The sequence below is a fragment of the Pteronotus mesoamericanus genome, unplaced genomic scaffold, assembly GCF_021234165.1.
Source record: "Pteronotus mesoamericanus isolate MK-2021 breed Mesoamerican mustached bat unplaced genomic scaffold, CSHL_Meso_final contig_25, whole genome shotgun sequence".
Classification (NCBI taxonomy): Eukaryota; Metazoa; Chordata; class Mammalia; order Chiroptera; family Mormoopidae; genus Pteronotus; species Pteronotus mesoamericanus.
In genome coordinates this window covers 933,614-961,248 of record NW_026555105.1, presented here as the reverse complement: position 1 = coordinate 961,248, position 27,635 = coordinate 933,614, and the positions used below count along the sequence as shown (strand labels likewise).

The 27,635-nt window shown below is 46.4% G+C and overlaps 3 protein-coding genes across 3 annotated transcripts in view; 1 reads left to right on the top strand and 2 right to left on the bottom strand.

Moving 5' to 3' along the window:
• Positions 1–9,701, bottom strand: part of SYCP2 (synaptonemal complex protein 2) — a 48,803-nt gene extending 39,102 nt beyond the window's left edge. Inside the window, exons 1-11 of the mRNA XM_054573339.1 lie at positions 9,678–9,701; positions 7,737–7,880; positions 6,736–6,864; positions 5,839–5,943; positions 5,517–5,541; positions 3,312–3,397; positions 2,612–2,697; positions 2,311–2,345; positions 1,326–1,468; positions 1,186–1,238; positions 361–406 (exon numbers count right to left, since the gene is read on the bottom strand). Of these exons, the coding sequence (XP_054429314.1) occupies positions 361–406; positions 1,186–1,238; positions 1,326–1,468; positions 2,311–2,345; positions 2,612–2,697; positions 3,312–3,397; positions 5,517–5,541; positions 5,839–5,943; positions 6,736–6,864; positions 7,737–7,880; positions 9,678–9,701 (876 nt within the window). The remainder of the gene's footprint in view (positions 1–360; positions 407–1,185; positions 1,239–1,325; positions 1,469–2,310; positions 2,346–2,611; positions 2,698–3,311; positions 3,398–5,516; positions 5,542–5,838; positions 5,944–6,735; positions 6,865–7,736; positions 7,881–9,677) is intronic.
• Positions 9,702–18,818: 9,117 nt separating this feature from the next.
• PPP1R3D (protein phosphatase 1 regulatory subunit 3D) lies at positions 18,819–20,108 on the bottom strand. Its single transcript, XM_054573338.1, has one exon. The coding sequence runs from the start codon at positions 20,105–20,107 to the stop codon at positions 19,208–19,210; it is 900 nt and encodes a 299-aa protein (XP_054429313.1). The 5' UTR covers position 20,108; the 3' UTR covers positions 18,819–19,207.
• Positions 20,109–20,568: 460 nt separating this feature from the next.
• On the top strand, positions 20,569–26,081 carry FAM217B (family with sequence similarity 217 member B). Its single transcript, XM_054573337.1, has 4 exons — positions 20,569–20,726; positions 22,683–22,794; positions 22,904–22,989; positions 24,414–26,081. The coding sequence occupies exon 4, from the start codon at positions 24,418–24,420 to the stop codon at positions 25,555–25,557; it is 1,140 nt and encodes a 379-aa protein (XP_054429312.1). The 5' UTR covers positions 20,569–20,726; positions 22,683–22,794; positions 22,904–22,989; positions 24,414–24,417; the 3' UTR covers positions 25,558–26,081.
• Positions 26,082–27,635: the final 1,554 nt, after the last annotated feature.

Genomic DNA, 27,635 nt, shown 5'->3' with positions numbered 1-27,635 from the left:
AAGAATAAAAAAAATTCTGCTTAGTATTACACACAGAAATTAACCAGCTCCAAGCAATCACAAATATTCCAAGTGCAATAAAGGTTGAAAGTATTACTTTGAATATATTCATTAATGATAAATCAATAATGGGCTTGATTAAAGAAACAATAAAATTTGAAATACAGTCTTTGTATTTCATTTATCCTTAACTACAAATATGTCTTGTCATAAAATGTCTCTTATACATAGAATACTAGACCAGCTGTATTTGTGATATAATTATAACTATGTTTAATATTCTTGCCAATTTGTAATCTGTAGTTCACCCTTGCATCAAAAGTCATTCAATAACTAAAACATGTTAAATTTAAAACTTACCTCATATTTATCAAGAAATGCTGATAAACAAGGAAATGTAAAGACCCTGAAATAAAAAGTTTGAGGTAAAGAAATAAATTAATCAGTTTTTACAACAACATAAGCTTGACTAGCCATAGAAATCGTGCCTAGGATTAAAAGAAAATCAGGAAGTGGTCTTAACAATTAAAATAAAATCATATCTCCTTCTTTATTACTTTTTAAAAGTTTAATAAAAAATTGTTTCTATAGAAAAAGCATATTACTTTGAGGATACTACTCAACCTACCATTTTGAGTGAAGTGACTGTTTCATATTACATTCCATGCTACTGACTCTGGGCAGAGATTCCTATTTTAGCTTTTACTAGTAATACAATGAAAGTTCCCACAGGACTTAGATGGGAAGAGAACTGCATAAGACTTGAATAAAAATAGCTGAATTCGGTGAACACTTTCTTGGTCAGATACAATTATAACTACTACCATATAATTATCTCAATCTTCACAACAAACATTGAATATGTATTATTAGTATTCTCATATTACAGCTAAGGAAACAGAGGCAAGTAAGGTTAAATAATCTGATTAATGGTAGAATAGGGAGAGAGAAACTATGGTTCAAATCCAAGTGGTATGATCCCTTGCACTTAACCCTCACCCTCCCGTTTATTTCCTTAGTAGGTAAAACAAACAGGAACTCAGTCATCCAGTGAGTCCTGAGCATCTATAAGGTGCCTGACACTGCAAATATTCTCTTCTTCTGTCACTATCAAAGTGATCAAAATTTACATCACCTATCCTTACATGCTCATTCCTGAGATTAAATAATCTGCATTAAATTTACCTTCTCTTGTCTCCAAGCATGCCATTTACAAGGTTGAGAAAAATCCTGCAGTCCTAATTTTTGTAAAAAAGAGAGACTTTTAACAAACCATAGTAATTTTCAAAAACTATTGTTAATTTTTTTATTTTTATACTACTTACTGTTTCAAATTCAGAGTCCTTAATTCCTTTAAATGCATTAGCAATAAAGTCCATTGAAAACCACTGGCATGCCAGCTCTCGTCTCTGTTTTTCTGTTGTTATTCTACATAAAGCCTCTACGATACCTACTTGTAAGTCATAATCTTGAAAAAAGAGGTAATGCATTATTTGAAATTTAAAAATTAAGAATTTATAAAAGTCAATATATTTTATAAGGTATTAAAACAAGCAAGATAAAGAAAATATTAGGGTAATTTACTCCCTTTTGCCATTTTTCTTCATATGAATTAGAACTAGATCATTATAGAAATGAATACAACCCAAATAACAAAAAAAATTTACTAACAGAAATAATTTTTTAAAGGATATTTAAAAATAAATTCCTAAATATTCAAACACTATGCCACTTCATTATTATCAGAGTTGTGAATTGTAAAATAACTCATGTAATAGTCTATAAATCAAAAAACCTGTTTTCCTTTTGTGTAATATGATGTTTAAAGTTATCCCAAAGTATTTAAGCTAGTGATTTATTCTTTGATATATTTAAATCACTACATCAAAATTTTCTCATATGAAACTTGGAAAAATTTTGAGTTTTTTATTAAACACATTATTTCAAAATAAATCTATCAATCCCAAGAAATTTGACCTACTAACTTCATAAAATACCACTTGAGGAACTTCCTAGCAAAAGTAATTCAAATCCCTTGGAAAATTAAGTTAATATTCATAAATCTATTATTTAGGTGCAAATTATACTTAACAACTCTTACTGTCATGCTTAATTGTTGTTTCGGTCCCACAAATATTTCTCATTTAATTACCTGTTCAAGTAATTAAAATTGCTTGACTATCTAGTTTATAATTCCCTCACATAATCTCACTACATTACAATGTTAATTATTATATTTTGACTAAAAAGATGCTGTCTATTCATAAATTTGCAACGATTTCAAATATAAACACTTTGAAATAAACTTACCTCCAACATCTAAAATCCTTTTTCCCATACTGTTCCTATGAATCAAAATAACAGATTATATACTAGACTAGTATCAACTAAATAGAAAACACATATGTTGGAGGGGGGAACTTCACTAAAATTTACAGTTGGCTAGTATCACGTGCTTTTGCAGAAAATATACCCATAAATTATATTAGAAAGCTAAAAGTTTTATCAGTTTTAATTATTAATGCAACTCAGTTGCCTTATTGCCTTATAAAACATCCTTTAAACTCCTGACTTTAACCACTAATTAAAGCAATATAGTACAAATAATTACATGAGAATTGACATTTCTTGGGTAAAGAGTATTTTTCTGGCATCTTGAGGCATTTTGTCAAGGATAGCATTCATTTTTTTTAGAGTCTAGAAAAGAAAAACAAAAGAAAATCCTTAAGTATTTAGAAAAATATTCTAGGTACATTAACTTAGAAGCCTATGTCTTCTTAATCATACCATTTTATGCAAGGAATGGAAAAGGGTAGCGGAAAGACTATGCAGTAAAAAACAGTTAATATAAGAAAACATGAAACACAGTATCAGAAAAAGAATATACCATGATTTCTACATTTAAAAGTTATACTCTTCACAATATGACATATGTTTATTATCACTTTAAGAACTGGGAAGGCAAAAATATTACCTTATTAATATTTATTCTTGTTATACAAATGTACAAACATCAATAGACTATTACATGTTATTTTAGCATTTAAATTCTAAAAAACCACTAATGTCTAAATGGAATATTTTCATATGAACTATATATGTAAACATAAACTCGTACAGTTATAAGTTTTTATAAATAGGTAACATATTCATCATGTCAGACAATGAATTGCTAAGATAACAGATATATACTACATGATAAACAATTTTGTGCCAAGATAAAATGATTATTCACTTTGATAAACTGCTACCAAATTTTCTTCACTTTCTCATTTTTAGGTTTCAAAAGAAAGTCTAACAAATGTCTTTACCTCCTGCTGAATACAAATATTTGCTCTTGAGTCAATAACCAGGGCACAAATCCGAGGGATGAAACTTTCCATTACTTGCTTTTTACCTGAATAAAAGTGTTAAAATTACTGATAAGTGCGTATTTTAAATTACTTTAAATGACAAGCTTCACTTACATGAGTTACTATAAAGGAAGCATTAGTTCAGTTTAGAAGGCCCACAGGACCGGCCTGGGCATCAGGAAGCATAAAATTCAGTCCTGGTTCCGTTACTAACTAGCTATGTGGCTTTGAATTAAAAAACCACTCAATAGATGTGACCGATCTCAATTCTGGCAAAGGAATCCAAATCCAGCTTCTCCTTTCAGGCACATAAGGCACTTTCGTGAATGAAATGAATACAATTCTAAAGTAGAAACTTTTATATCGAGGTTTTTAGAAAACCGGCCTCATTAATAGGCGTACCCAAAAACTCCATAATGGCCATCAATCTCCCTCCAACTCACAAAATTCAAACCTATTCTCAAAGACCAGGCTTTATTAACACTAAATATACTCAAAAGAATTTTCCACATGCTATTTCATTATGCAAATTTAAAAAATAACTTTAAATAATGGCAGTACTGTAACAGAGCCTTCCAAAGTGATCACATTGGGGGGGAAAAAGCCTCTTGATTAGGGGAAAAGAAATGATAATTTACTTAAAAAACAAAACAGAACTCTGTTGCATCACTTTATAGTCATTGGTGGTTTCAGACTGTTTTCTCCTCTAAAAATGTAAGATTTCAGAATAGATTGTTATGCTAATCACTAAAAAATCATTGAAAAAGTAGCATTAACTACTATTGAAATAGAAAGCAATTGATCTTTAAAACTTCTGGCTTTGAAGGCAGCAAAAAGCAGCCTTCAAAAAGCAGCTTTCTTTATTTATAAATAATTCACCAGTCTCAGTAATCGTAGGTAATTCTTTCTCAAGCAACACAGAGATAAAATAACTTGGACTGATTGCTAACGACGAGACACTGACTGGCTGGCCATAAGTGAAAGGAAGAGTTGTAACATGTTCTACTTCTCGCGGACTATTGAAAATTTTGTTCCGTTAGCTCAAGGGGTTGCAAACCATGGCCCATGAACTAACTCACTGCCTATTTCTGTATGGCTGTATTATTCATTAGCAAGTACTCTACGAAATTATTTGAATTTCTCATGTTTTATTGAACCAGCAGCGTCAAGGTGAATGTCATTCACTTTCATAAACTTAGTCATCATCAGCTACCAGTGAATGACTTTGGTAAATAGCTTGCACTGCAGAGTTCTTTTTCAATGACTTCATCCCAAAATTATAAGGCAAAATCACGCTGTGTAAGAAACGCACGTACTTCAGTAAAGTTATTTCAATGAAACTAAAGTTATCTACATTGCCAGTAAGGCCAAACTGCTTTCTGTACCTCCTGGGTTGTCGAGAGTTAAAACAAGAAGTGACATCTCCATTCCTACATGAAATTACAGGGGATATATTTTCTTCAAGTTCCAACTACAGGTCCAGCAGCATTACTGGACACTGATGTAAGTGCAAGAGAAAATTCCCTTGTGGAAAACTCTATTTAATTGTACAGTTGAGGAGCTTTACCTAACCTTCAATCAAAAGTGATTAATCTGCAATACAATGACATTCCAAAAGGCAAATACTAAGAAGAGAAACTAATATAATTCTGTAAATGCTTTCCAAGTAATGAACATGTTCAATTAAAAATCATGCTTACAAATTGATGTTGGTGTTTGTCATTATCTGCATGAAAAGACATTTTCTAATGCAATATACGTAAAATCTCATCACAGAGAAGCAGCACCAAATAAACATTTGTAATCCATTTTGACAACAGCATAAACTGACTTTGAGCCTGAATAAGTGAAATGTCCTCCCCTCACAAGAGTGCTATTTTCCTTATTAGTATACCTATATTACAAAAACATTGTACTCAATTATTGTTTTGAATTGCATCATAAAATATATGTGGAAATTTGTTTTCTGTCTTGTTATCCTCAACTTTTCTTGGCCCACAAAACCTAAAATATTTACTATCTGGCCCTTTACAGAAAAAGTTTGTTGATCCCTGAATTAGATAATGAATTCCTAATATTAGGAAAACACTATGATAATTGCAAAATTATACTAAAATTCTAACTGCAAATTATTGTTCCATAGAAATAAAATGATTATTATACCTTCATCATTGACGTCATATATGACCTGAAAAGTAAGTGAAAGTATTTAATTTATAATTTACTATCTTATATTATAAACCATTACAAATAGTATTGAAATAACATTAAATTTGAAGTCACCACGTAATTGTTTAACTTTTATATATTAACTAATTATTTAATCACATTACTCAAGATAAATGTTTTATACAATCTGAACAGCTTAATCCAAACAGGTCACAAACCAATCTTTCAGCGACTTTTAGGTTCAAGGCATACAGAACACAGACTGTTTTTAAATAAACACATGCTTCATAGCATCAGTTAATCAATGTGATTTTACCATCAGAAGATCAAGTAAGTCTTCTATCATATTTGTAAGAGTTTCATCTTTTGAATTTCCTCGACTCAGAATTATCTCCTTGGACTTTTCAAACCAGGTAACCATGTAAAGAAAAACATATATACTAGTTACTTTGAATTCAATTTTGAGACTGTACTTATCTATCTTAGTATAAATAGTAAACCTAGGAATAAAGAAATAACAAAAAAATAAAAATTCCAGTATTCTACCAAAATAAATTTATGCTTTCAAACATCATTATTGTTTTGTGTTTTGGTAACTCACTGTATTTTCCCACTGTTTAAATAGGAATGAATGATGTTAATCCTAATTCTAGGCATAGAATAACTTTATTTCCCCTTTCAAATACCTAGTTCAAGTACATTCAAATAAGAGGTGAAAATAAATGACCACCAGTAAGATTATTTTAGCATTGTTACTGTGGGAAAAGTTTTGGTACTTTTTACCTTCAATTAATTCAGATATCTGAGTTTGAATGACATCTCAGATACTGTTCTTGGCACTGGATAAATAGCAATGAACAAAACAGACAAAAATCAATATCCTACATTCTAGCATGGCAGACAGACAATAAATATTTAAAAATAATAAAGTCAGATAGTGACTAAGGTGAGCCTAAGGGAAACTAAAGCAAGTAAAGGCTCTAAGGAATCCTGTGACCCTAAGTTTACGTGATTACCAAGGAGTCTGTGCATAGTTTCCTGGGGAGCTTTATCTTTGTACATATACTACAGGTTATATAGATAGTTATTTTATCTTAAAGTTTTATATATAACCCCTATATTTATTTTTCAACAGTTGGAACCATTTATTTTATTAGAAAGCACAGCTGTAATCGTATTTCCCTCACATTAATGTTCCATATTCTATACTTATCTTTTGGACTAGTCCTTGTTTTATCAAAGTTAGAAGTCCAGCTTGCCCCAATATACTGATATTTCTGCCACATCTTCCAAAAGAAATGAAAATGATTGAAACACTTTGGATATCCTTTCTATTAAGTTCCTAAAATGAAAAGCATACATTTAAACATCTGTTAACACAAGATAGTACGGAACTGGCATTGTGCTAGCAGCTTTATAATCCTCACAATCCTGAAAGTTAGCCATTATCATAATCTTCAAGGATAAAGGACAAAAACGTGGTTTAAAAAAAGCCTAAAGTCAGTGAATGACAAACTAGGTACAAAAGTGCAGAGCTCTATAAATTCAAGAAACTTTAGATTATGATGCCAAGTTAACCTTCCAATTCTAAAAAATCCCATGTATCTAAGAGAGACAAGAAAGCAAATCTCAAATACTGATTTTCAATAATAACATTTCTCACCTATAAAACTGCCTTACACATGATAAATCAAGTCCAAGGTTGGACAATTTTTAAAAAATATTTGTAAGCACCAAGCATTGTCCATAGAACATGAAGAATATGTCGATAAGTTATTAAAATAGATCAAGTTGTTTATTTTTACATGATCTTTACTGCGTTTTTTCTATTACCATTTATTCCCCCACACCCTCTGCCGCCTCTCCCGCCCCTCCCCCACCCCAGTCATCACACTGTCGTCACATCTATGAGTTCTTTCTCTTAAGAATAGATCAAGTTGTTTAAACTCCAAACAGGTAAACTATTTTCCCCAATGGTAACTCTGTAAACACAACTGTTTGTATATTGTTTTAAAAAATGGTCCAATATGCTATTTAGAGCTCATCAAATAAAACATTTAAAAAAGGAAGTGGTAAAACAAGCATTTATTTATATAATTATAAGCAAGCTTGCCAAGGTCTTTTTATTCATTTCTTCCAATGGAATACTTCCTCTTCAAAAGAAGATTGCTGTCTAATGATTTTAACAATCATTCAACAAAGATAAATATTTACCCTGCATATAAGGTCATCCAACTTGTGGAAAAACTGTTTGCTGCATTTGATCTTCACATCTTCGCAAATGTCAATTTGTAAAAGTGTTTTCAAAGGCCTGAAATCATTTTTCCTTAAAGCATCATCAATGCATTTTTCCAACTGCTAGAGAAATAGAGTCAATGGCACATACATTGAATCAAAATCAAAATTAGTCACTTTAACAATCTAGTAATTTGAAAATTGTTTTCACATGAAAATTCTCGGAAGCGCTTATACAGTAATTTTTAAAAAAAAAACTGCCCACTCTCAAATTTGGAGTAATGCAGTTAATTTTCTTTGACAAGACTCTATATATGAAAAAATATATATTATTAATTTTCCACTCCATGTCTTAAATTAGAAAGTCATCATTATGTTGGATTCAACACAAACCTGTTAATGAAAGAAGTAAAATAAACTTTGTAGTAAATAATCCATAATACTATGGATAAAGCCTTAATATATCTACCAACTTCTTAATGAGGTTTAAATAGTAAAAAAAATTTCTTAAAGACAGGTAAAAGCACTATTTAGAAACTGTACCAGCCAGTATGACTTAAGCATTACATATATATGTGTGTGTGTATATATATATTTTATTATATTACATGTTTATAGTCATGTTTCACATAACAAGGTTTGGGTCAACAATGACCACACACATATGTGATCCTGGCCCCATATGATAATGGAGCTGATATGTTCCTGTTGCCTAGTGACATCGTAGCCATTGTAACCTCATATAACAGCACATGACTCACGTCTGTGGCAATGCTGGTGTAAACAAACCTGCTGCACTGCCAGTCATAAAGTTACAGCACATACAATTACGTATGGTACATAGTACTTGATAATGCTAGTAGATGACTATTATACTGGTATAATATATTTACTACACTTTTTGCCATTATTTTAGAGTATACTCTTTTTACCTAAAAATGGCAGCTGTAAAACAGTGCACCATTAGGCCTGTAGCAGGTTCAACATCTCATATTTACTAATCTCTGCATTATTTGCTCTCATGTTTGACTTAATCTCGTGTTACTTTATAAATTTAGTTTAGCCTAAGTGTATGGTTTTCATAAAGTCTACATTAGTGTGTACAGTAATAGCCTACTTACTGACTCACTCAGAGCAAGCTCCATTCATAGTAAGTGTCTTACGGAGCTGTACCATTTTTCATCTTTTTATACCATATTTTTACATTGCCTTCTCTATGTTTAGATACACTAATACTTACCACTGTGTTACAGCTGCCCACAGTACTCAGTATAGTGACGTGCCGGACAGGTTTGCAGCCTGGGAGCCACAGGCTGTGTGCCATGCAGCCTAAGTGTGTGGGTGCCTGTACCATCTAGGTTTGTGTGAGTGCACTATGGTGTGCGCACCACAGAATTGCCTCATGACTCATTTCTCAGAAAATACCCCCACCATTAAGCAGCGCATGGCTATCTAACCTTACAAGTCTGCCATCTCTAGTATTGGTGTAAACATCACTAATAAGGAATTTTCATTCTACAATCAGATCGCCAGCCTTGGGGGTGAACTGCACAGAAGTTAAATAGCTACAAGTTACTCTTTACCTAAGTGAAGTATCTTACAATTTAAACCTTGATATGATAATACCCACGCATAAGTTTTATACATGAATTAGTGCACTATTCTTTTCAATGTAAAAGTTATATATAGCTATAGATATATGCAATTAGCATCTACACTTTAAGTGCTTTTAAAACAGATTTGAAAACAAACCTATTGAAAAAAATGAAAGGATAGCATCTTAATTTAAATTATTCTCCTCTGTCTACTCCATAAAAATAAGAAAGCTTGTCTTTCCCAAAAATATAGCACTTAATACCTGTAAATAAAAAAATGATTTTAGGAACAAAAAATACTTGCTTTTGGTCCAAAACTACATACCTGGAGATCTGGTCTTATTGGCATTTTGACTTATTTTAAAGTGGCAGGTCAAAGCAAACACCTATGAAAGAAAACATACTCATTCTGCATCTTACAGTCTCTTCTACATATATACAGTTTAAAAATCTTAATACTGTATGCATAAATAAGCACTGCTGCTTATCCCAAAGGCAATAAATATTGTTTCTTTGAGTTCCTTGCGGAATCTGGCCAGAGAAGTTTTTGGAGAAAAGCTTGAAGATCATTTATTCAAGTTTTCTCTTTTTATGAATTACTTAACCACCAAAAATCCTGCTTAACATTCACAGAACTAGTGGAAGAAGGCAAATCGACATCTCCCTCATCCGAGGTTCCTGCTGTATTTGTTCCAACTTGGGGGAAAACAGAAAAATAACTTTGAATTAATGTCTAAATCATATTCAGACTTGTAATACAACATTTAAGAAGGGAAGAATATTACCAAAGAACAGGATACATGAGAACACACAAAAATGCAATGAAAGGAGTGAGGAAAAGATAACCTGAGCACATTTTCCCTTTAAAGGAGAATGGAAACAGGAAACAATATGGTTACATTACACACCATCTATCATCTTAACAAAAGAATCCTCAACTTCCAAAGCAATTTGGAGGTTAGCTCTATAAAGTGAAAGATATAATACAATCTCTTCTAGACATCACAGCTAGAACAATTTTAAAAGAATTTCTACTATATAACAGAGTCACCAGGAAATCCAACATAGAGAGGTAATTAATTCATTAATCCAGAGGAATAGAGGACTGTGTACCCATAAAGCAACAAGAGGCATTGGTTTCTTACAGATATGCCAGTAGAGAAATTTAAGTCCCAATAAAGATATACATATAAGGAAGGCATACCGAAAGGATGAGTAAAAAAAAAATCTTAGATTTCCAAAGATTAACTCTACGGGAAAAGTTCTGATGCCCAAAGAAACATTTCCTCCATGTATATAAGGAACCAAGTCTAAAGACGGTTTTGCAGTATTGTTTTGCGTGACAAGGATTTAAAAGCACCTAGCTAGGATTTGGGAATGAGAGGGAGGGTGAGAAATGAACAGTTAAATGTGGTATATGGAATCAATTTTGTGAACATAACAGTTAAATAAAATGCCCCAGAATTTTAGATATTTGTAGTCAATTTTAAGTGATTAAAAATATGTTGTCTTGCCCTGGCTATTGTGGCTCAGTGAATTAAGTGCCGGCAAAACAAGGAACTAGAAAAATGAGAATTAAACTAAGCCAAACATTAGAGGAAGGGAGGAAATAAATATTAGAGTGGAAATGAAGGAAATAAAGATCAGAGTGGAAATAAATGATATCAAAACTAAAAAGACAATAGAAAAGATCAATGAAACTAAGAGCTGATATTTTGAGAAGAGAAGCAAAACTGAAAAACATTTAGCTAGAGTTACCAAGACAAAAGGAAGACAGGAGGCACAAAATTATAAATGAAAGAGGAGAGATTACAACTGATATCGCAGAAATACATAGGATCATAAGAGGCTACTATGAGTAATTACACTCCAACAAGTTGGAGAGCCTAGAATAAATGACAGCTACAAGAAACATCCAACCTACTAATATTGCATCAATCATAAAGAAATAGAAAATCTGAACAGACCAATTATGAAAGGAGATCGATTCAGTAATCAAAAACCTCTCAGGAAATAAAAAGCCCAGGATGAGATGGCTCCACTGGTAAATTCTACCATACCTTTAAGAACTACACCAATCCTCCTTAAACTCTTTCCCCCTCTAAAAAAAATAAAATAAATAGAAGAAATACTTCCAAACTCATTTAAAGAACCGTCACTACTGGGATACCAAAGTCAGAGCAAGGATGCTACCAGAAGTTACGAAGTGCAAGAAATTACAAAGTGCTGGAAAAAAAAAAAGAAAACTAGAATTTTATAGCCATCAAAAATGCTATTCAAAAATAAAGGGAAGAATCATCTCACTTGATACTTAGACATCACAAAGTCACAATTACTAAAAAAAAGTATTAAGAATAGAAAATAGACACAGAAATCAATAAAACAAAACAGAATTCAAATGCATACCACCCAAGCACATATTGTAAGTTCACATATGAGTAAGGTTTTGCAAATCGGGAGGGAAAGCAAACTAGCTAATATAATAAATGGTATGGGGAAACTAATTAACTCATCATATGGAAAAAAAATAAAATTAGACTTCTAACTCCCACCATCCACAAAGATAAACTCTAGATGAATTAACTACATACTGTACAGTGTAAATATTTAAGAACTATTAGAAGAAAATACAGGAGGCCATCTCTCAGACTTTACAATATGGTAAGATTTAAGACATAAAAAGCACAAACCATGAACGTAACAGAGAGGAAGTTTCCGGACATCACTGCCTCCCTCACCCACGCTCTCACACGCGGTTTTACTAGGGAGCACACGGGACTCTCTAGTCACTCAGAGCCCAGTCCTGGGTGCTGCCTGGCAAGTCCTAGGACCAGGATGAAGACCTTCGCTCTCAAAACTCACAGCCATCCGGCCCCAGGGAAGCACTTCCCGTGCCTGTTCCTCTGAAAACAGGGAACTGCCGTTACTTACATTGTTCCGTTTATTTTGTGTATGATAGAAATCTGCCCAAATCAAAACAAACGTGAAGATTTCGGGGGCGGAGGGGAGTCTAAATCAATGCCGAGAAGGCTGTCGGTTGTGCTGACACTGACGCTTTAGGCTTTGCTTCGGGATGAAGCGACAGTGTGAGCAAGCCACCTGCTCTCAGGTGAGAGAGAGACAGCAATCAGCTGTCAAATCCTTCCTCTGGCAGAGCTGCCGGTTGATTCTTGCCTCAGGAAGAACTGCTTCTGAATAATGCCAAATGTCCATTTTCTTGCTTCTCTTCCTACCCCAACCCGTGGCCCAGGAAGCTCTAGCAACTTTGTGCTCAGTATGTGCAACAGATGTACCCAGTGACTGAGGAACATTTGTAGTTGTAAGCAATTTCTATTATTCTTTAATCTCTATGTAAATCTAGACCAAACTGCATGAGCATGATATGGACACTTAAAAAAAAATGGCAGTTAGATGGCAAGCGAACTCTAGAATGGTGACCGAGTTTACTTTTACAAAATATTTAATAAGCCCTGGCTGGTGGGGCTCGGAAGACTGAGAAGCGGACTGCGACGCTCAGGGTCGCCGGTGCGATCCGCAGTCGGGGCCCAGGCCCCCCGCAGGGGGCGCGCGCGAGGCAGCCGCACCGGGGTGTGTCCCTCCCTTTCTCCCTGCCTTTCCCTCTCTCTAAAAGGAAATAAAATGTTTAAAAAATTAAGTAAGATTTCCTTATTCAAAGTAAATATTTTTAGTGTTAAAACTATATTAATGTTCATTAAGCATTTTTATTTTACCTTAATTTAAAAAAATTTACTATTTCATGGAATTTTAAAAACTTTTGTGCTTATTTCATGTTTTTGATAAAAATATATTCAAGTTAGTAAAATTTGATATGTTGTTTTAATCCTTAAGTCATAGTCAATAGAACATAAAATAAGTAAAAGTCTTGACAACGTATTTACTGATTTTGCTAAAATGATACTAATTTCTGCATAAGTCATTATTTTATTACTTATACAAATTCACCAGTCCATCATCAAATATCCATAATAAATACATTCATTCATCTGATATTTTCTCAACACTGGGTCATCAAAATAGCTTTACATGTGTTTTTCTACCTTGAAGCAATGATGGTATATTGATGAGATTGAAGACTGGAACACTTCGCTTCACAATTTTAAAACATTAAAAATGTAAACACACTGCATAAAAAAGTGGAACAACAAAGAGATGTCCCTCCCTCCCTCCCTCTCTAACATCAATAAATAAAAACAAATTTTAAAAACACCCGCCTAACGGCATTTTCAGGACAGACTGACTGCGGGCGGGGCCGCGCGCCGCCGGGGCCGAGGAGCCGGGGCCCAGGAGCCGGGGCCGAGGAGCCGGGCCGGCGCGGCCCGCCCGCCGCGCGGCCCTGCCCGCCGCTGCCCTGCCCGGCGGCGGGGGAAAGGCAGCGCCGCCGCGTCTGCCCCCGCCGGCCTCTCCAAGGCGCGGGGCTCCACGGGACGGAGCGCGCTCGGCCCGTCCTCGCGCCTCCCGCGCGCAGCCCGAGGGGAGGCAACCGCCGGGCGCCGCTGGGGGCGCGTCCGCCAGCCCCCGCCGCGGCCCGCACGCCCCCGCCGCCCCGCACGCCCCGCACGCCCCCGCGCCCCCGCGGCTCTCGGCCCCCGCGCCGGAACCGAGCTCCGGCCGGCTCCGGGCAGGCAGACGGCCGGCGAGGGGCCGAACGCGCCCGCGCCCGCGGCGGGGAGGCCAAGGGCCAGCCGACGAGCGGGCAGCCGGGCACACGGGGGCGGCGCGTCCCCCCAGGGGCTGAACGAGCGCGGGCGGCAGCAGCTCGGCACGGGCCGCTCCACCGTTAACGACGCCGCGCGTCAGAGGCCGGCCACGCGGGCGCGGGGCGGCGGGGAACGCCCGCCTCCCTAGCGGCGGGAGTGCCGACGCGTCTCCAACCGAACGCTCGTCAAGCCCACCCCCGGCATTCGGCACGCGGGTCCTCTCCATGCTCGTCTTCCTCCCGCGCCAGGGGGCATCAGCGGCGTGGACGAGAGCAACCCACGCAGGCGCGCTCCGGGGCTGAAGGACTGCGGGGCGGGGGCCGGGATGGGGGCGGGGCCCGGGGGCGGGGCGCGGCCGTGGAGGCGCGGGGCGGGCGGCAGGACCCGCGTGGGCGCCGGTGCCTTCGCGAGGGCCGAGCCCCGCCCCCCCCGGCACCGTCCCACCGTTTCCAAAGCCGGCCTGTGGGTGACGGGGCAGGGGCCCTGGCCCCGCCGTGGCCGTCCAGGCCGTCCACCCTGACACCGTAACGACCACTCGGGCCGAGCCCGCCCGCGCGGTTTCACAGCCCGGACTGAGAGAGGGCTCGCGACCTCGGTCGCCCCAGCCCCAGATACCGGCGGGAGCCAAGGCTGCGCGGGCCGCCCACCTCGCGCCCCCGCGCCCCCACGCCCCGCGCGAGGTGCGCTCGGCCCTCTGGACGCCAGGCCGCAGCCCCGTCCTTCAGGCCCAGCGTCGCGCCGGCCCGCCCCTTTTCAACACCGCCTCCTCTTGCCCCCTCGGCCCCGACGGCCCCCCGCCTCCCTCCGCGCGCCCGCCCTCAGAGGAAACCCGCTCGCGTGCTCCGCTCGACTTGCCCGCTCTCCGGAGGCTTCTGCGTCCCGAAGCCAACGATCGCCGGGCGTCGCACCTCAGTGCCTCAGCGTCCGCTGCGTTATTTGAGCTGGCCGACAAGAGGCGGGAAGCGCTCCTCCAATCGGCGCTAGGTGCGGTTGTCACTGCGTCCAATCAGTGCGGCCGTCGGACCAAGCCCCGCCCTGCGTGCAGTTGCGTGCGCAGGGCCGTTTGAGGAGGGAGCCAGGGGTGACGCGGTGGGCGTGGCTCGGACCCTCAACACAGTGGACTTCCGCGTCCCGGACCCTGACACAAACCCCTTCGCCTGACGCCTGCCTGCCTCGACGCGAAGGCAGCGCCTCACGGACGCGCTGCTCTTCCCCTCCTCCCGTGGTGCGGACGCGGCCGAGCGCCCTGGCATGACTGCTTGCAGGACGCGCGGCAGAAGGACCGATGGGCCCAAGGAGACCCCCGGGGCCCCCACAACCGCCTGGGAGGGCTGGCCGGGACGGAGAGACGCGGGGGCACCAAACGGAACCTGCGAAGATGCGAGGGTTGCACTCCCTTTATAGAGCTTCACGCTGCGGGCCAGCAGAGGGCAGCAGAGTCATGCCTGGGCAAGTCTCCGCGCTGACCGCGAAGCCTAACCGCCGAGCCCCGCCCTCGACATCCGGCCGAGACACACCTCCCCGTCAGTCGAGCGCCCTGCCCACTGACCACGCCCCCTCCTCCCGCCTGCCCCGCCCCGCCTGGCCCCGCCCCGCCCGGCTGCCGCGCCCGACAGCTGCGGTGCCCAGCGGCTTTGCTGCCTGGGTTTCCTAGAAACAGGTGCCGCCCCCTTCATTAGCCGGAACCCGAGACCCCAGGGGGAAAGCAGGCTGAGGCCGTCTAGGCGCAGCACTTACCGAGCCGAATCCTCGGCGTATTCCAGGCTTTTTACAAGGTTTCCATCTGAACTATCAGTTTAAATGATGAAAGCAGTGGTGCTTGTTGTGTAAAATATTCGGCAATTCGGAAATGGATGCGGCAGATAGTCACTTCAAAAATTAAAAACAGTGGTTTCTCACCTTGCCTGCCACTTTGTAGTAGAGAGAAGTTAGTCCATTTATTGTTTCGTGTATTCAAAAAGCATTGGAATTGTTTACTAAACATCAGTGAATGTAAAACATTCACAAGGAAGAAAATAGCTAATCACTCATTTTTCTTATTTGAGTTGTTTTAAGATAGATTTTTAGATAGATAGATTTACGGTGTGAGCTGGAAAAAGGTTATCAATCGTCATCAAAATTGGTCTCTGGTGTAGGTTCGAAGGCTGACTTTGCTGTTTACCAGCTCTGGGATTTTAGGTGCATGAGTTAGACCTCTCTAAGCTCCACTCTCTTCAACTGTAAAAAATGGGGATATTATCTACCAAATAGGGTAATTTTCAGAATTAGATGAAATCAAACACAGAGCCCAGCACCGGGGAAACACAGACCACAATAAATGTTAGTTTCCTTTCCCTGTGTGAGGGCTTTGTACTTGAGTCACAGTTGGGGGAGGCAGAATACACACTAATTATTTCATGTATGTGATTCAATACGCAGTGTAAAGGAAATACAACACTAGCCCACCCCCTACATTCCCCGAACGGCAGGGGTGGCGGTCCAACCTCTGGGCATCTCTGGGCCACACTGGAAGAAGAGTTGTCTTGGGCCACACATTAAATACATTGTGACACATAATCACAAAAACATCTCATTATATTTTAAGTAAATCTAGGATTTTGTGTTGGGCCGCATTCACAGACACCCTGAGCCACATGAGGCCCGTGGCCGGAGGTTGGACATGCCTGCTAGAGCTTTCTTCACATGGGACTTGGCACAAACGAGTGGTTGTATTTCGCTTTCTTAAAGACATACACAGCTGTGCTACTGACACTGAGGTACCAGCATACCATACGTACATGCGTGCGCGTGCGCACGCGCGCGCACGCGTGTGTGTGTGTGTGTGTGTACTTGGCAAGGCACTAAATCTGACTGTTTTGGGAAGAATAAGACTTAACCGTGAAATGACTTAAACAATCAAGTTTCTAACACCTTATTTCTATAATGAGGCCACAAGCAAAACACATTCCAGCTACCAATTTGTGCGTATATAATTTAATTTGAGGGCTGGGTAAAATCATCTTAAGTGACAGACATTAAAATATGCTTGGCGAGACAACCCAACACTGCACAATCCATAACAGAATGTTAACATCTAAGTAATATGACTGTTTTAGGGTGTGGAAGTTCTTGTTAAGCTGACCTTTATGAACTAAGCAAGGATACTTAAGCTTTTAAATTAAAAAAAAACATTGATTTTTTTAAAAGGCACATAAAGGTTCTCTTAATACTGCAGATACAATATTTACTTTCCATTCCATGACCAGAACCTTTTTGGTAAGTGGCTTCCCCACGGGTTGTAAGATTCTCTGCGTGCCTTGTACAGCGATGCCTCTGGCAGCTCGGACCTCCGTGCGTGAATACCCTGGGTGATCGTCTCGCACTCTGGGCTGGGGCCGAGGGCAGAGCGGCCAGGGCTCTCACGGGCTTGCTGACCTAACTGGACAGTTTGTTAAACAACAGGAAATGCAACCAGGCTACTCTCTCTCTTGCATGTCAATGTAGTGCCCAGTGCTAACAGCCAAAGGCTGTTCAACTTAATCACAATACTTTACATCAAAATTCAGTGTTTCTTCATCAGAAGGTACTCCCTCTAGATCAGAAAGCTTCCTCCTTCTCGGAATTCTAAAACCACAGAAGTTGCCATGGTAAAAAAGAAATTGGTCAAAAGGCAAGAGCTTTACCTACTGATTTAACATATGTCAACAAGAATTTACAAATTTAGAATTAATCCACTGGCGACAGCTGTCACAAAACTGACCACACTGGTTTCAACAGTAGCATAATGGAACTTCACAACTTGGAGGCCTCGACCCTGCGGTGGGTTTCACACTTCAGCGCCAGCACCTGCTGTCCGATGGACATCACTTCGCACCCAAAGAAATCACCGCCCCTTGCCGGGCGTTTAAGTCATTGCAGCGCTCTGCAGGGGACACCGGCCTTGACTTCTTGGTTGGAGATGTTTTACAAAAGAAAAGCAGTTAACATTTTAAAACTGGGGAACCAATCCAGACACTCCCCAATCTGAAGGCACACACAGAGCTGGCAGGTAACTGAAAAGAGCGTGCATACTACATACAACTTAAAACTATCAAAAAGTGTACATACTGGGAATTCTTTCTCCCCAGGGCTCTCTGGCCGTGGCTGAAAACACCTAATTCCACTTGGTATCTTGACTTCCGAGAGGACTGCTGGGGCACTCTGCCACTTCAGGAGACAAAAAAAGTCATCTTAATCATAGAAAGGTAATTGAGAAGGACATTGTTGCCTGAAATTCTAGAGAGTCACCTGGAAATTTTAATAACTTAAGGCAGAGTTTCTTATCAGGTTTTGGCAGTTTCATACGTCCACAGAATGGCCTGGTAACATGCACATACATACTTATCAAACACGTACAGGAGAAGTACACGAGGTGAGAGGAGACAGCGCAGGGAAGGGCTGTCTTGCTGGGTGACAAGGTTTCCGCTTCCCCTCTCCCGGCTGTGATGCAGGGCACACGGCCTGGCCAGGACAGCCTGAGCTCCTCAGAATGGCTGTGCGGTGACTGATGAGGCATAAATTTCTTGCCTATTAATAGTTTCCCACGGCGAGAGGTCCACGGACGTTGGCAGCACACATGGTCTCAAGTTTTCCTTGTCCCGGGGCAGGAATGCCTCAAGGGACCATGAAGGGAGTCACACTCGGTCACAAATACGCAAGACTTGATTTTTTTTTTTTTTTAGCTTATTAAATCCAGAATGTTCCTGAGAAGGCATCCGTCAAAAGCTCCAGCTTCACAATGACAATAAATATCACGTTCACAGACACCCAATCGCGACCCGTGCAAAAGCGCCGGCCTTGCTGGCCCAGGGCGGCGGGCCTCTCCCCGACACCCAGCCACAGCCGCTCCCAGCGGGCGCGTCACTCCCACGCAGCGGCCACCCGCACCGCCCCCAGCATGTTACGCACCCGGCCTTCTGGCCACCTGAGGCTACTATTTACACCAAGTGACACATTTCAAGTAGATGGTGGGATCGCCCCTGCCAAGGGACCTTGCAGCAGGACGTGAGGTCAGGCTTCGGTTTGGGGATGGAGTGTCGGGCAGAGCAACGGCCTCTTCCAGAAGAGCCCCCGCAGGTGGGGCTTGGGGGCGGAGGCGCCAGGTCCCTGGCCCCGCGGCTCAGATGAAGTGGATCCAGCTCTCCTCGCACTCTCCGCGGGGCATGTGCAGCTCGTGGTTGCGGCAGGTGAGGCTGTAGTCGCGGCCGTCGTGGTTGTCCCAGTACTCGGCGCCGGCCACGCGGTAGCGCAGCGCGAAGTGCACGCGGGAGCCTAGCGCCAGCAGGAAGGGCGGCACTGGGAAGCCAAAGGCGAAGACGTCCTCGGTGCCCTGGGAGCCCGCGGGTCCGCGCCACCTGGCCACCGCCTCGTGCACGCTGCGCCACTCGGAAAAGGTATAGCGGACCACCACCTGCTTCTCGAAGGCCAGGTTGCGCACGCGCACCGTGCCGCTGACGCCCAGGTCTGAGCAGGTGACGCGCTCCAGGCACACGAGCTGCCGCCCCAGGCGCTCGCCGAAGTCGGGGGCCTCGATGGGCGGCAGGAAGTCGGGCACCAGGCACCGCAGGGTGAACTCCAGGTCCTGGCTGCTGCAGCACAGATCTGAGTTGATGGCGAGCCGCGACAGCACGTGCAGTGGCACCGACGGGTCGTCGCCCGCATTGAACACCTTGACCTGAGCCAGCTCCAGGCCCAGTGCATCGGCGAAGCGCACGCGGTGCTGCCGGCTGCAGCCCGGCCGGCACCCAGAGCCCGGGGCGCCCGCGGTCTTCTGGCGGCGCTCGGGCGAACTGGGAAGCGAGTGCGCCCGCCGCAGGATGATGGGCCGCAGGCTGGGGTCGCAGCCTGACGGTGCGGACGGCGGCGGCGGCGCTCGCCCTGGGCTCCCGGGGGGCCGGCAAAGCCGCCGCTCCGGGACCGCGCGGCCGTCCAAGTCCGAGAGGCTGCTAAGGCTCCGTAGGGCGATCTTCCGAGACCCCAGGGCACGGGGCAGGACCGCGGAGCCCGAGCCTGTGGACATGGCCCAGCCGGCCCTCCGGCGATGGGGGTAGGGATCCGAGGGGCAGCCTCCGACCCTGCCTCCGCTACCTCGGCGGCCTCCCTGGCCGAGCTCAGAAGTCCCCAAAATGCAGCCTGGAGGAAAACCCTGGGGCCTGCCCCGCCTTTCCCTCCTCTGCCACCTCGCCCCTCGAGTTCCCTACCAGGTCTTCCGTTTCTTGCAGCGAAACCGGAGCTTGTTTCCCAAGAGATGAGTGCTGTCTGCAGGGCAAGCCTTTCGGGGCCACCCAGAGAGCGCAGGGTGACACCGCCTTTGGCCTCCTTAGAGGTTCTTATGGGGAGGCTGCTTTGGTGGGGCGGCCCCTCCCACCTCCGCGGTCCGCGATGTTACTTACGGAGCTGCAACTTGTCCGGGTGCAACTTCCCGGCGAGCCTCCGCCCCGCCCCTGGTGACGCCGCCCGGGCGCGGGCGCGGGCTCGCGCCGGCCGGAGCACAGCCGGGAAGCCCTGCCCGGCGCGCGCCGCCGCGCGCCGCCCCCTGCGGCGCCCCTGCAGCAGCGCGCGGCGGAACGGCCTCCCGCCCGCGCGCCGGGAAGGAGGGCTGGCGGCCTCGTCACGTGTCCCGGGCGATCGCGAAACAGGTCTGATCAATTTCTGTCTGCGTCTGCCTGGCCCGCGCGCCTATCGATCGTAGATCGGTGTCTGCACACACGGAAGACAGGGAAAATGCTGCGGGTCCTTGGATTTCTGGGTTACTGGGCGCAGGGGGATGGGGGACGCAAAAACTGGCCTTTCCAGGAGCCGGTCCCCAGGCTCATTCTGAAGCCTCTAGGCTGGCGAGCTCTCTGGACGTCTGCACTGCCGCCTGGACCCTCGCCCAGACCCAGGGAGCCTGGCTGCGTGGAGCAGCGTCCTGTCCACACATCACCCACAATGCTTTGCCGCCCAGGACCGCCAGCCGATTCCTGGGGGTGGGGAAGCCGGGAGGGGCGGTGCTGCTTGTCTGTCTGTCTCTGGACGCCCAGCCAGAGAGGAAGATCTGGGGACAAGAGTTAATACCCTGTGATGAATGACGTAGCTGACCTTAATCTGCCTTCAACGCTGGGGAAGCGTTTCTGCAGCCAGAGTCGCAGACTTGGAGCTTTCTTGCGAGGCAAGCCTGGACCTTTCGGGAACCCCAATCCGCTCTTGTGTTCTGCATCCCCAGGGCCTCGCAGGCTTGTGTCTCAGGAACTCTGTGCAGAAAACGCAGCAGCCTAGGGGGCAGTTTGGGGCCAGGAATTCTAGAGGGTTCCTTTATACTGTGCAGAGCAGAAGGGAAACCCAACTAATGAAAGGGGGCCGGGAAAGGACAGCCTGTGTGTCTAAAATCAATCAAGCCTGTGGACCAGGGTGGAATTCATTAACTGTGAGAGCCCAGGTGGGACTTTGATCACCGTGGCAGGTACACTGGCTACAAAGGCGTACTGTTTTTGTGAGAAGTGATACAGTGAACTTTCAGGAAGAAAATAAACATCTAAATCCCACCTCCTCCTCTGTTTAGGGAGAGAGAGGCAGGGGCTATCACCGGAGAAAGTGTCCACCTTCCACTCTGGGTGCTTTTAGGCCCCTCCGAACCAGAGGCAGTAGCAGGGCCCTGCGGTCTGAGTCAACAGAATTTCGCGAAGAGATAAGATAGGCGCTAGTATATTTATAGTCTTTTATGGGCTTGCTGTGATAGGGAGAATTGACAGGGAGCTTCCCCCACCGAGTTCAAGCTCCGTGGGAACTGGCCCGTGGCCATGGTGTCTGCCGTTTCCTAGGCACTTCCGTCCCTGTTTGTGAAGCTTTGGCGTAGCACCTGGCCGTAGCCTGGCGGATTCCCTCGGTGTGTTATTTCCAAGGAGACCGCGGGTGCGGGAATCCCTCCACAGCATTTACGGTCGTGTGATCTCGTGTTCCATGTCCACTGTGGACAAAAAACTGAAAAAACAAAACTGTAAACATAAGGCAATATGCCCTACCAATATTTTCATACTAAGCAAATATTTAAAACCAAGCAGGTGAACACCAGCCCCGTTCTGGGGACAGGACCACGTGCGACCAATGCCCGCTGGCTCTGCTGGCTTCCGCGGTGCATACCCCCAAAGGGGACCCGCACAGAGAAGGTCAGCCTGGGCCCTGGGCAAGGAGCCCACGCAAATTCCGAGTTTGTGAAGCGTTCCATATTTTTAGAAACAAAGTGTTCCATATTTTTAGAAACAAACCCTTAGATACAGAGAACAAATTGATGGCTGCCAGATGGGAGGGGAGCAGCGGGGGGGGGGGGGGGGGGGGGGGGGGGGATGGGTCAAAAAGGGGAAGGGATTAAGAAGCACAAAGTAGCGGTGACAGAAGCTGTCCCAGAGCTGTCGTGTCCGGCCCCGGGAACGGAGTCAGTGTTATTGTCTTTGCCATGCACGGTGTCAGCGGGGCGCTGCACGTATTAGGGGCAATCGGCAAGTTATGGAAATGTCTGACTGCCACGATGTACACCTGAAACTCACATAGCCGTGCTTGTCCACTGTAATCGAAAGGTGAGTGAAGGACGCGCTCACTGACTGTTCTGTCGCTTACAGTTCCGGTGGCAGGGAGGCCGTCCCCGCTGCAAGAGGAATAAAGCGGCCACTTCCCCAGCGGCCATCCCCTTCCAGCGGATTGAGCAAGAATATTTCAGACGCCGCGGCGAAGGTGATGTAACTTTTGCAGGAGGACCTCGCTTCAATCTGTTCTGTTTTTCTGTGCGTTGGCTCCTGGTGCGTGTGCCCCTGCTGTTTCTTACTGCGTGTCTGTTTTGTAGACAGTCCCTGCAGCACTAGATGATGACCAGCCATGCGACCTTCTCCAGAGAGGGAGTCGGGTGAATGAATCTCATCCGAAAAGCGGGTAAAGAGTGTTTGTATAACTGCTTGGTTTGGGGAAATCGCGTCATCTCAGTCCACCAGAGGGGCTGCACGTGGCTGGGAAAAGAGATGGCGTGTCTGTGGATGAGAGACGCACACGTGTATGTTTTACTCTAGCAGGGGTCAGTGAGCAAGTGCTTTCCAACAGAGCTAGTTGGTACAAGTTCCAGAGGTCGTCCTTCTGGCACTCTGTCTGGCAGAACCGACCATTTTGGGTGAGCCCCTTAATCATCTTTCTACCTTAGTTTCCTTTTCCCTAAAAAGGAAATGTTTGATAACATCTGGGGATCCACTCAGACAGCGAGAGGTAAACAAGCGCGTTGACAGAGTTGGTCAGGAGAACTAAGTGCTGGCAGTTCCTCCATCTGTCTTTTGAGCGCCCGGTGTGCTACGGGCGACCATTTCATATCCTCCCTGCTTACGAATCCACAGGTGACGCGTTTTCAGATGACTTTGCGTGGACACATGATTCCCCTGAGGTGTCCAAAAAGCTCGTTCACCCCCCCTTTTTTTTTTTTTTACTCCATCTGCCTTAGGGTATGGAGAGGTATTACTATTCTTAGTAAAATGCTCTGTCCTGGGTAAATCGGTTGAAAAGAAAGTCTTTTCGGTTTGGATATGAGATCCTGCCTCAGGCTCAGGTACCCCCAACAGAATCAGGCTGTGGAATCGCGACACAGCACTCGCTGCCTCCCTCCACCCGCCACTTGCCAGACCCGCACTAACCCCGAGTTTCCATTCATGCCGTGCATCAAGACGCCATGTGGCCATCTATTTGAAGAAACCCAGGGCTCGGAGTGTTTCCCATTGGAAAACACTAAGACGCTTTCGGTGGAAGGCCCAGGTTGTAGGTGCTACCCTTTTTCACGTTAGGACTTTGGGAGCTGAGGACCCCCTCGCATCAGTAAGTTCTATAAAGCGGGCCTTTGGCATCTTGTTTACGCTTCGCTTACAGCGGGCCTGCCAAAGGCCGCCGCGGGTTTTCCTCACGAACGTTATTAAACTCCGGTCCGCATTAACAAAACAGACGGAGTTCTCTGACGGGTTCTTTCCAACTTGTGTTTTCCAAAGTCCATGCCATGGCCTTTGGAAATGGCCATGGATGATTATCACATAGGCACTTTAACAAATGTTCACCTCTCCCTCTGATGCTGGTGTTTGACATAAAATAGAACCCCTGCCTGTACTTCCTGCACCTGTGCTAGTTAATCGTTAACATCGTGCTGCTTAACGAGAGGCCCGGGTGGAAATGGCCCTGGAACTTGCGAGAAGGGCTGGCTCTGGGAGGGGCTGCGAGGCCGTCCCCTTTCTACCCCCAGCGGTCACTAGAGGGCCCAGTTCCTGGGTCGTGGCTCCCAGACCAGCCTTGGTCACAGGTACTAAGAGTTGCAGTTTTATTTCCCGCAGCAGTATGGATGCTGGCCCGTCTTGGACCGAAGTGCCACGTGGGAAGAACTCTTCAGGAAAAAGGCAGAGTGAGCCCCACGTCCCCCGCGTGTCCCCCGGGCCCGAGAGCAGCCTCGTGGGCGTCTCCCCGCCGGCCCCGGCGGCTCCTGGGGGCAGCATCTCCCCGGCGGAAGGCAAAGCCCAAAGGAGCCCGCTGGGGACCCCGGAGAGCAAGCTGTTTCTCACCGTTCGGTCGATGGGGATCCTGAAAGGAGATGCGGACGAGGACAGCGCCAGCGACCTCTCCGACTCGGAGCGGGTCCCCATGGGCCCTTCGCCGCGCAGGCCTCCAGACCTGCGCCTGCGAGCGGAGGACATTGACCCGGCCTGCTTCGATCTGGACCTCGCCCCGGGGCAGCGCCCCGCGAGGCCCCAGTACCGTTACCCCGACTTCCTCCCGCCGCCGTGCAGCTCCTGGGACCTGCGGGGCATGGCGGTGCTGGCGCACGCGGAGCGCAGGCCCGGCGCCGTGCCGCGCGCGGGCGGGCTGCTGGGCAGGTACGTGGACCGGCTGCTTCAGCTCGAATGGCTGCAGATCCAGACCATCCAGGGCGAGAAGGCCAAGGGCGGCAAAGCCCGGCCGGCCGCCGCGCCCTGCGGGCCCCTGCGGAGCCCAGGCGGAGGCAAGCTCCCCGCAGGCGCGGCGTCCAGGCCCCCCCAGGACGGGGCCCCCAAGCCAGGCCCCGCGCGCAAGAAAGGCCCTCCGCGGGCGCAGGGCCCCGCGGCCTGTCACTCCTTTGTGACTCCCCCCAAGCCCCTCGAGGGGCCGAGCGGCGGCCGGCTGTGTTCTCAGAAGCAGAGCCTCGACCTGAGGGCCGAGGAGAAGAAGAAGAAATGCAGCAAGAGCCCCCGGCCGCCGCGCTGGCACCTGCCGGCCGGCGGCGACCGCAGCGCCGCCATGGAGAGCAGTGGCAACATCCGCGTCCCCAAACAGGCCTCCGCGACCCCGGACCCCGCCGACGCCCACAAGGCCTCCCAACCGCAGGCACACGCGGGCCTGAAGAAGAAGGGGACTGCGAACACCTGCGGCCACGCCTCGGGGTCCGGCGGCGAGAAAAAACTCAAAACCAACGGAGGAAAGCAAAATGCACATAAATTCAAATGACGGCCGAGACGGGGGACCGCGGAGACCCACAGGGGCCCAAGTATCAGAGCTCCTTCAAGCGCGACAATACTGTGAATTTTAAGAAATGGTGTGATGACTGCCACCTAAGGACTCCGCTGGTTCTTCAGTCCGCCCCAACCCCCTCACCCCCACACACCCGGGTTCTCTTCCAAAAAAGGTGTCTGGCAGGAAGCCTGTCTTTTCAAGCAAATGGTAGCCCTTTGGACAAAAACTAACCAAGGCCTGTGCCATGCGAAGGGACAAAGCGACGCCTCTCGGAGGAAGAGTCGCCTCCATTGAACCGGCAGGAAGCGTGGGGAACAGACTGGCACGTCCAGCACCCCCCACTCCCCTGGCCTGTGCGCAGGGAAACAGCGCCTCCAGCGTTACCCACCTGGGGTGTGAAGCGGCAGAGGGGGTGAGGCCTCTGAGTCCCCGTCATGGGCCCTTGGAGCAGAAGCCCTGTCCCATTCAGTCCCAGAGGCTCAGTTTAGGGAGCATGTACTTTGAGCAAAGACGTTTATCAGGAACTGACCAGAGACTGCAGAATCTAATGTTTTCATGCATTTTCCCTGAACTGGGTTAAAAAAAAAAAAAGAGGGCATCTTCAGTTTAGAGCCGGCGGCTCTTTGCGTCCCCTACGCTGAGGACAAAAGTGAGTGGCCTGTGGGTGCAGAGGTCCCGAGGGAGGGGCTGCGGCTGCGGCTGCTGCTGTCCCGTGGAGCTGCATGGGGTCCCTGGCGCCGCCTGCAGGCGCCCCGGCGAAACCACTGAGCTGAGTTTGTGAACCGAGGCCTGCACGGTAGAACGGGGGAGCCGCTTTGAACGGAACAGTTACTATGCGACTGGTTTGGGACCTGCATCCCGCCGTCTGCGGTCAAAACAGTGACCTCGTCAGCTGCTTGAGCAGGATTTCAGAGTCTTGCCGGGGGCAAGCCCTGCCGTGGAAATGCATGGCGCTCCTGCCCGCCCTCTGGGCGGCCTCAGCCGGCCCTGGCTTCCGGGCCTCCGGGAGTCTTCTCCTGTCACCGCACTTGAGTAACAAGTCGGCGGCCCTGGGGTTGTGCCGTGACCACCTGCTGCCATTCTCGGAACCGCTTTCAGGCCTCCGTTGGACTGCTGCTCGCTGGACAGTGCGTTTTAGCGGCAGGAGCGGATTGCATCCCTTTAAACACCCATCCTATGTTCTACTTTTTTACGTAACGCGTTTCTCTGTTTCTCCACTTGGGAGCAAATGAAAAACATGGAGCTTTGCATTTGAACACACGTCCCAGCTTGCAGATTGGTCCCTCAGCAATCACCAGCGTCATCCGAGACACTTTGTCAGTAACAGCAGAAGGACCAGATACACATAATTAGAATAACGGGCCAGTGCTAGATATTAAGATCCTGTGTTAAACTCTGCTTCTCGGTCACACTAAACAATGTACAAACGTGCACGGCAGTCTTTTCTTCCCCAGGCTTTATTTTGAGGAACAGCCGGCTCCTGTCTTCCATCCTGTACCCCCCATCGCACCCAACGGGAGGACGCACTCTCTCACCTGTGGCCTCACACCTTTCCATCGGGGCAAGCGCCGGGCGTCCACCCGTGGGAACTGTGTTCTAGAGACACAGCTACGCCTGCTCTCCTCCCTGTGCGCCCGGAGGGGGCGCCCCGCGTGTCCGGGCCGCCTGCTCCCTGTGCGCGCACGTGGGTTAGTCCTTCGCACACGCCGGCAGCTCACCCCTGGTTCCTTCTCTGCCGTATTTTCACATGGCTCTTGAGAAGACCCTGGGCTGATAAACCTCTGCAAGCCCCTGATGTGCACGCATACTCCCGCTGCTCACGCGGAAGGCCTCACGCGGAGCTGCTGCCTGTCCCGGTAACTGCCCATCCTGTGGGTGCTCCCGGGGACCCTACAGGGCGAGCCCACAAGGGCGACTTTGCTGGCCTCGTGTGTGTCTGAGCTGAAGGCCATACTGCTTAAGAAATTCAGAGGCAACACCCTGAGTGTTGCATTTGTTCCTTGCTCTAGAATTGAGGGCCTGGCTTCATTTGGGAACAGCCATAACGTTACGCGGCAAGGCAGTTTCAAAAG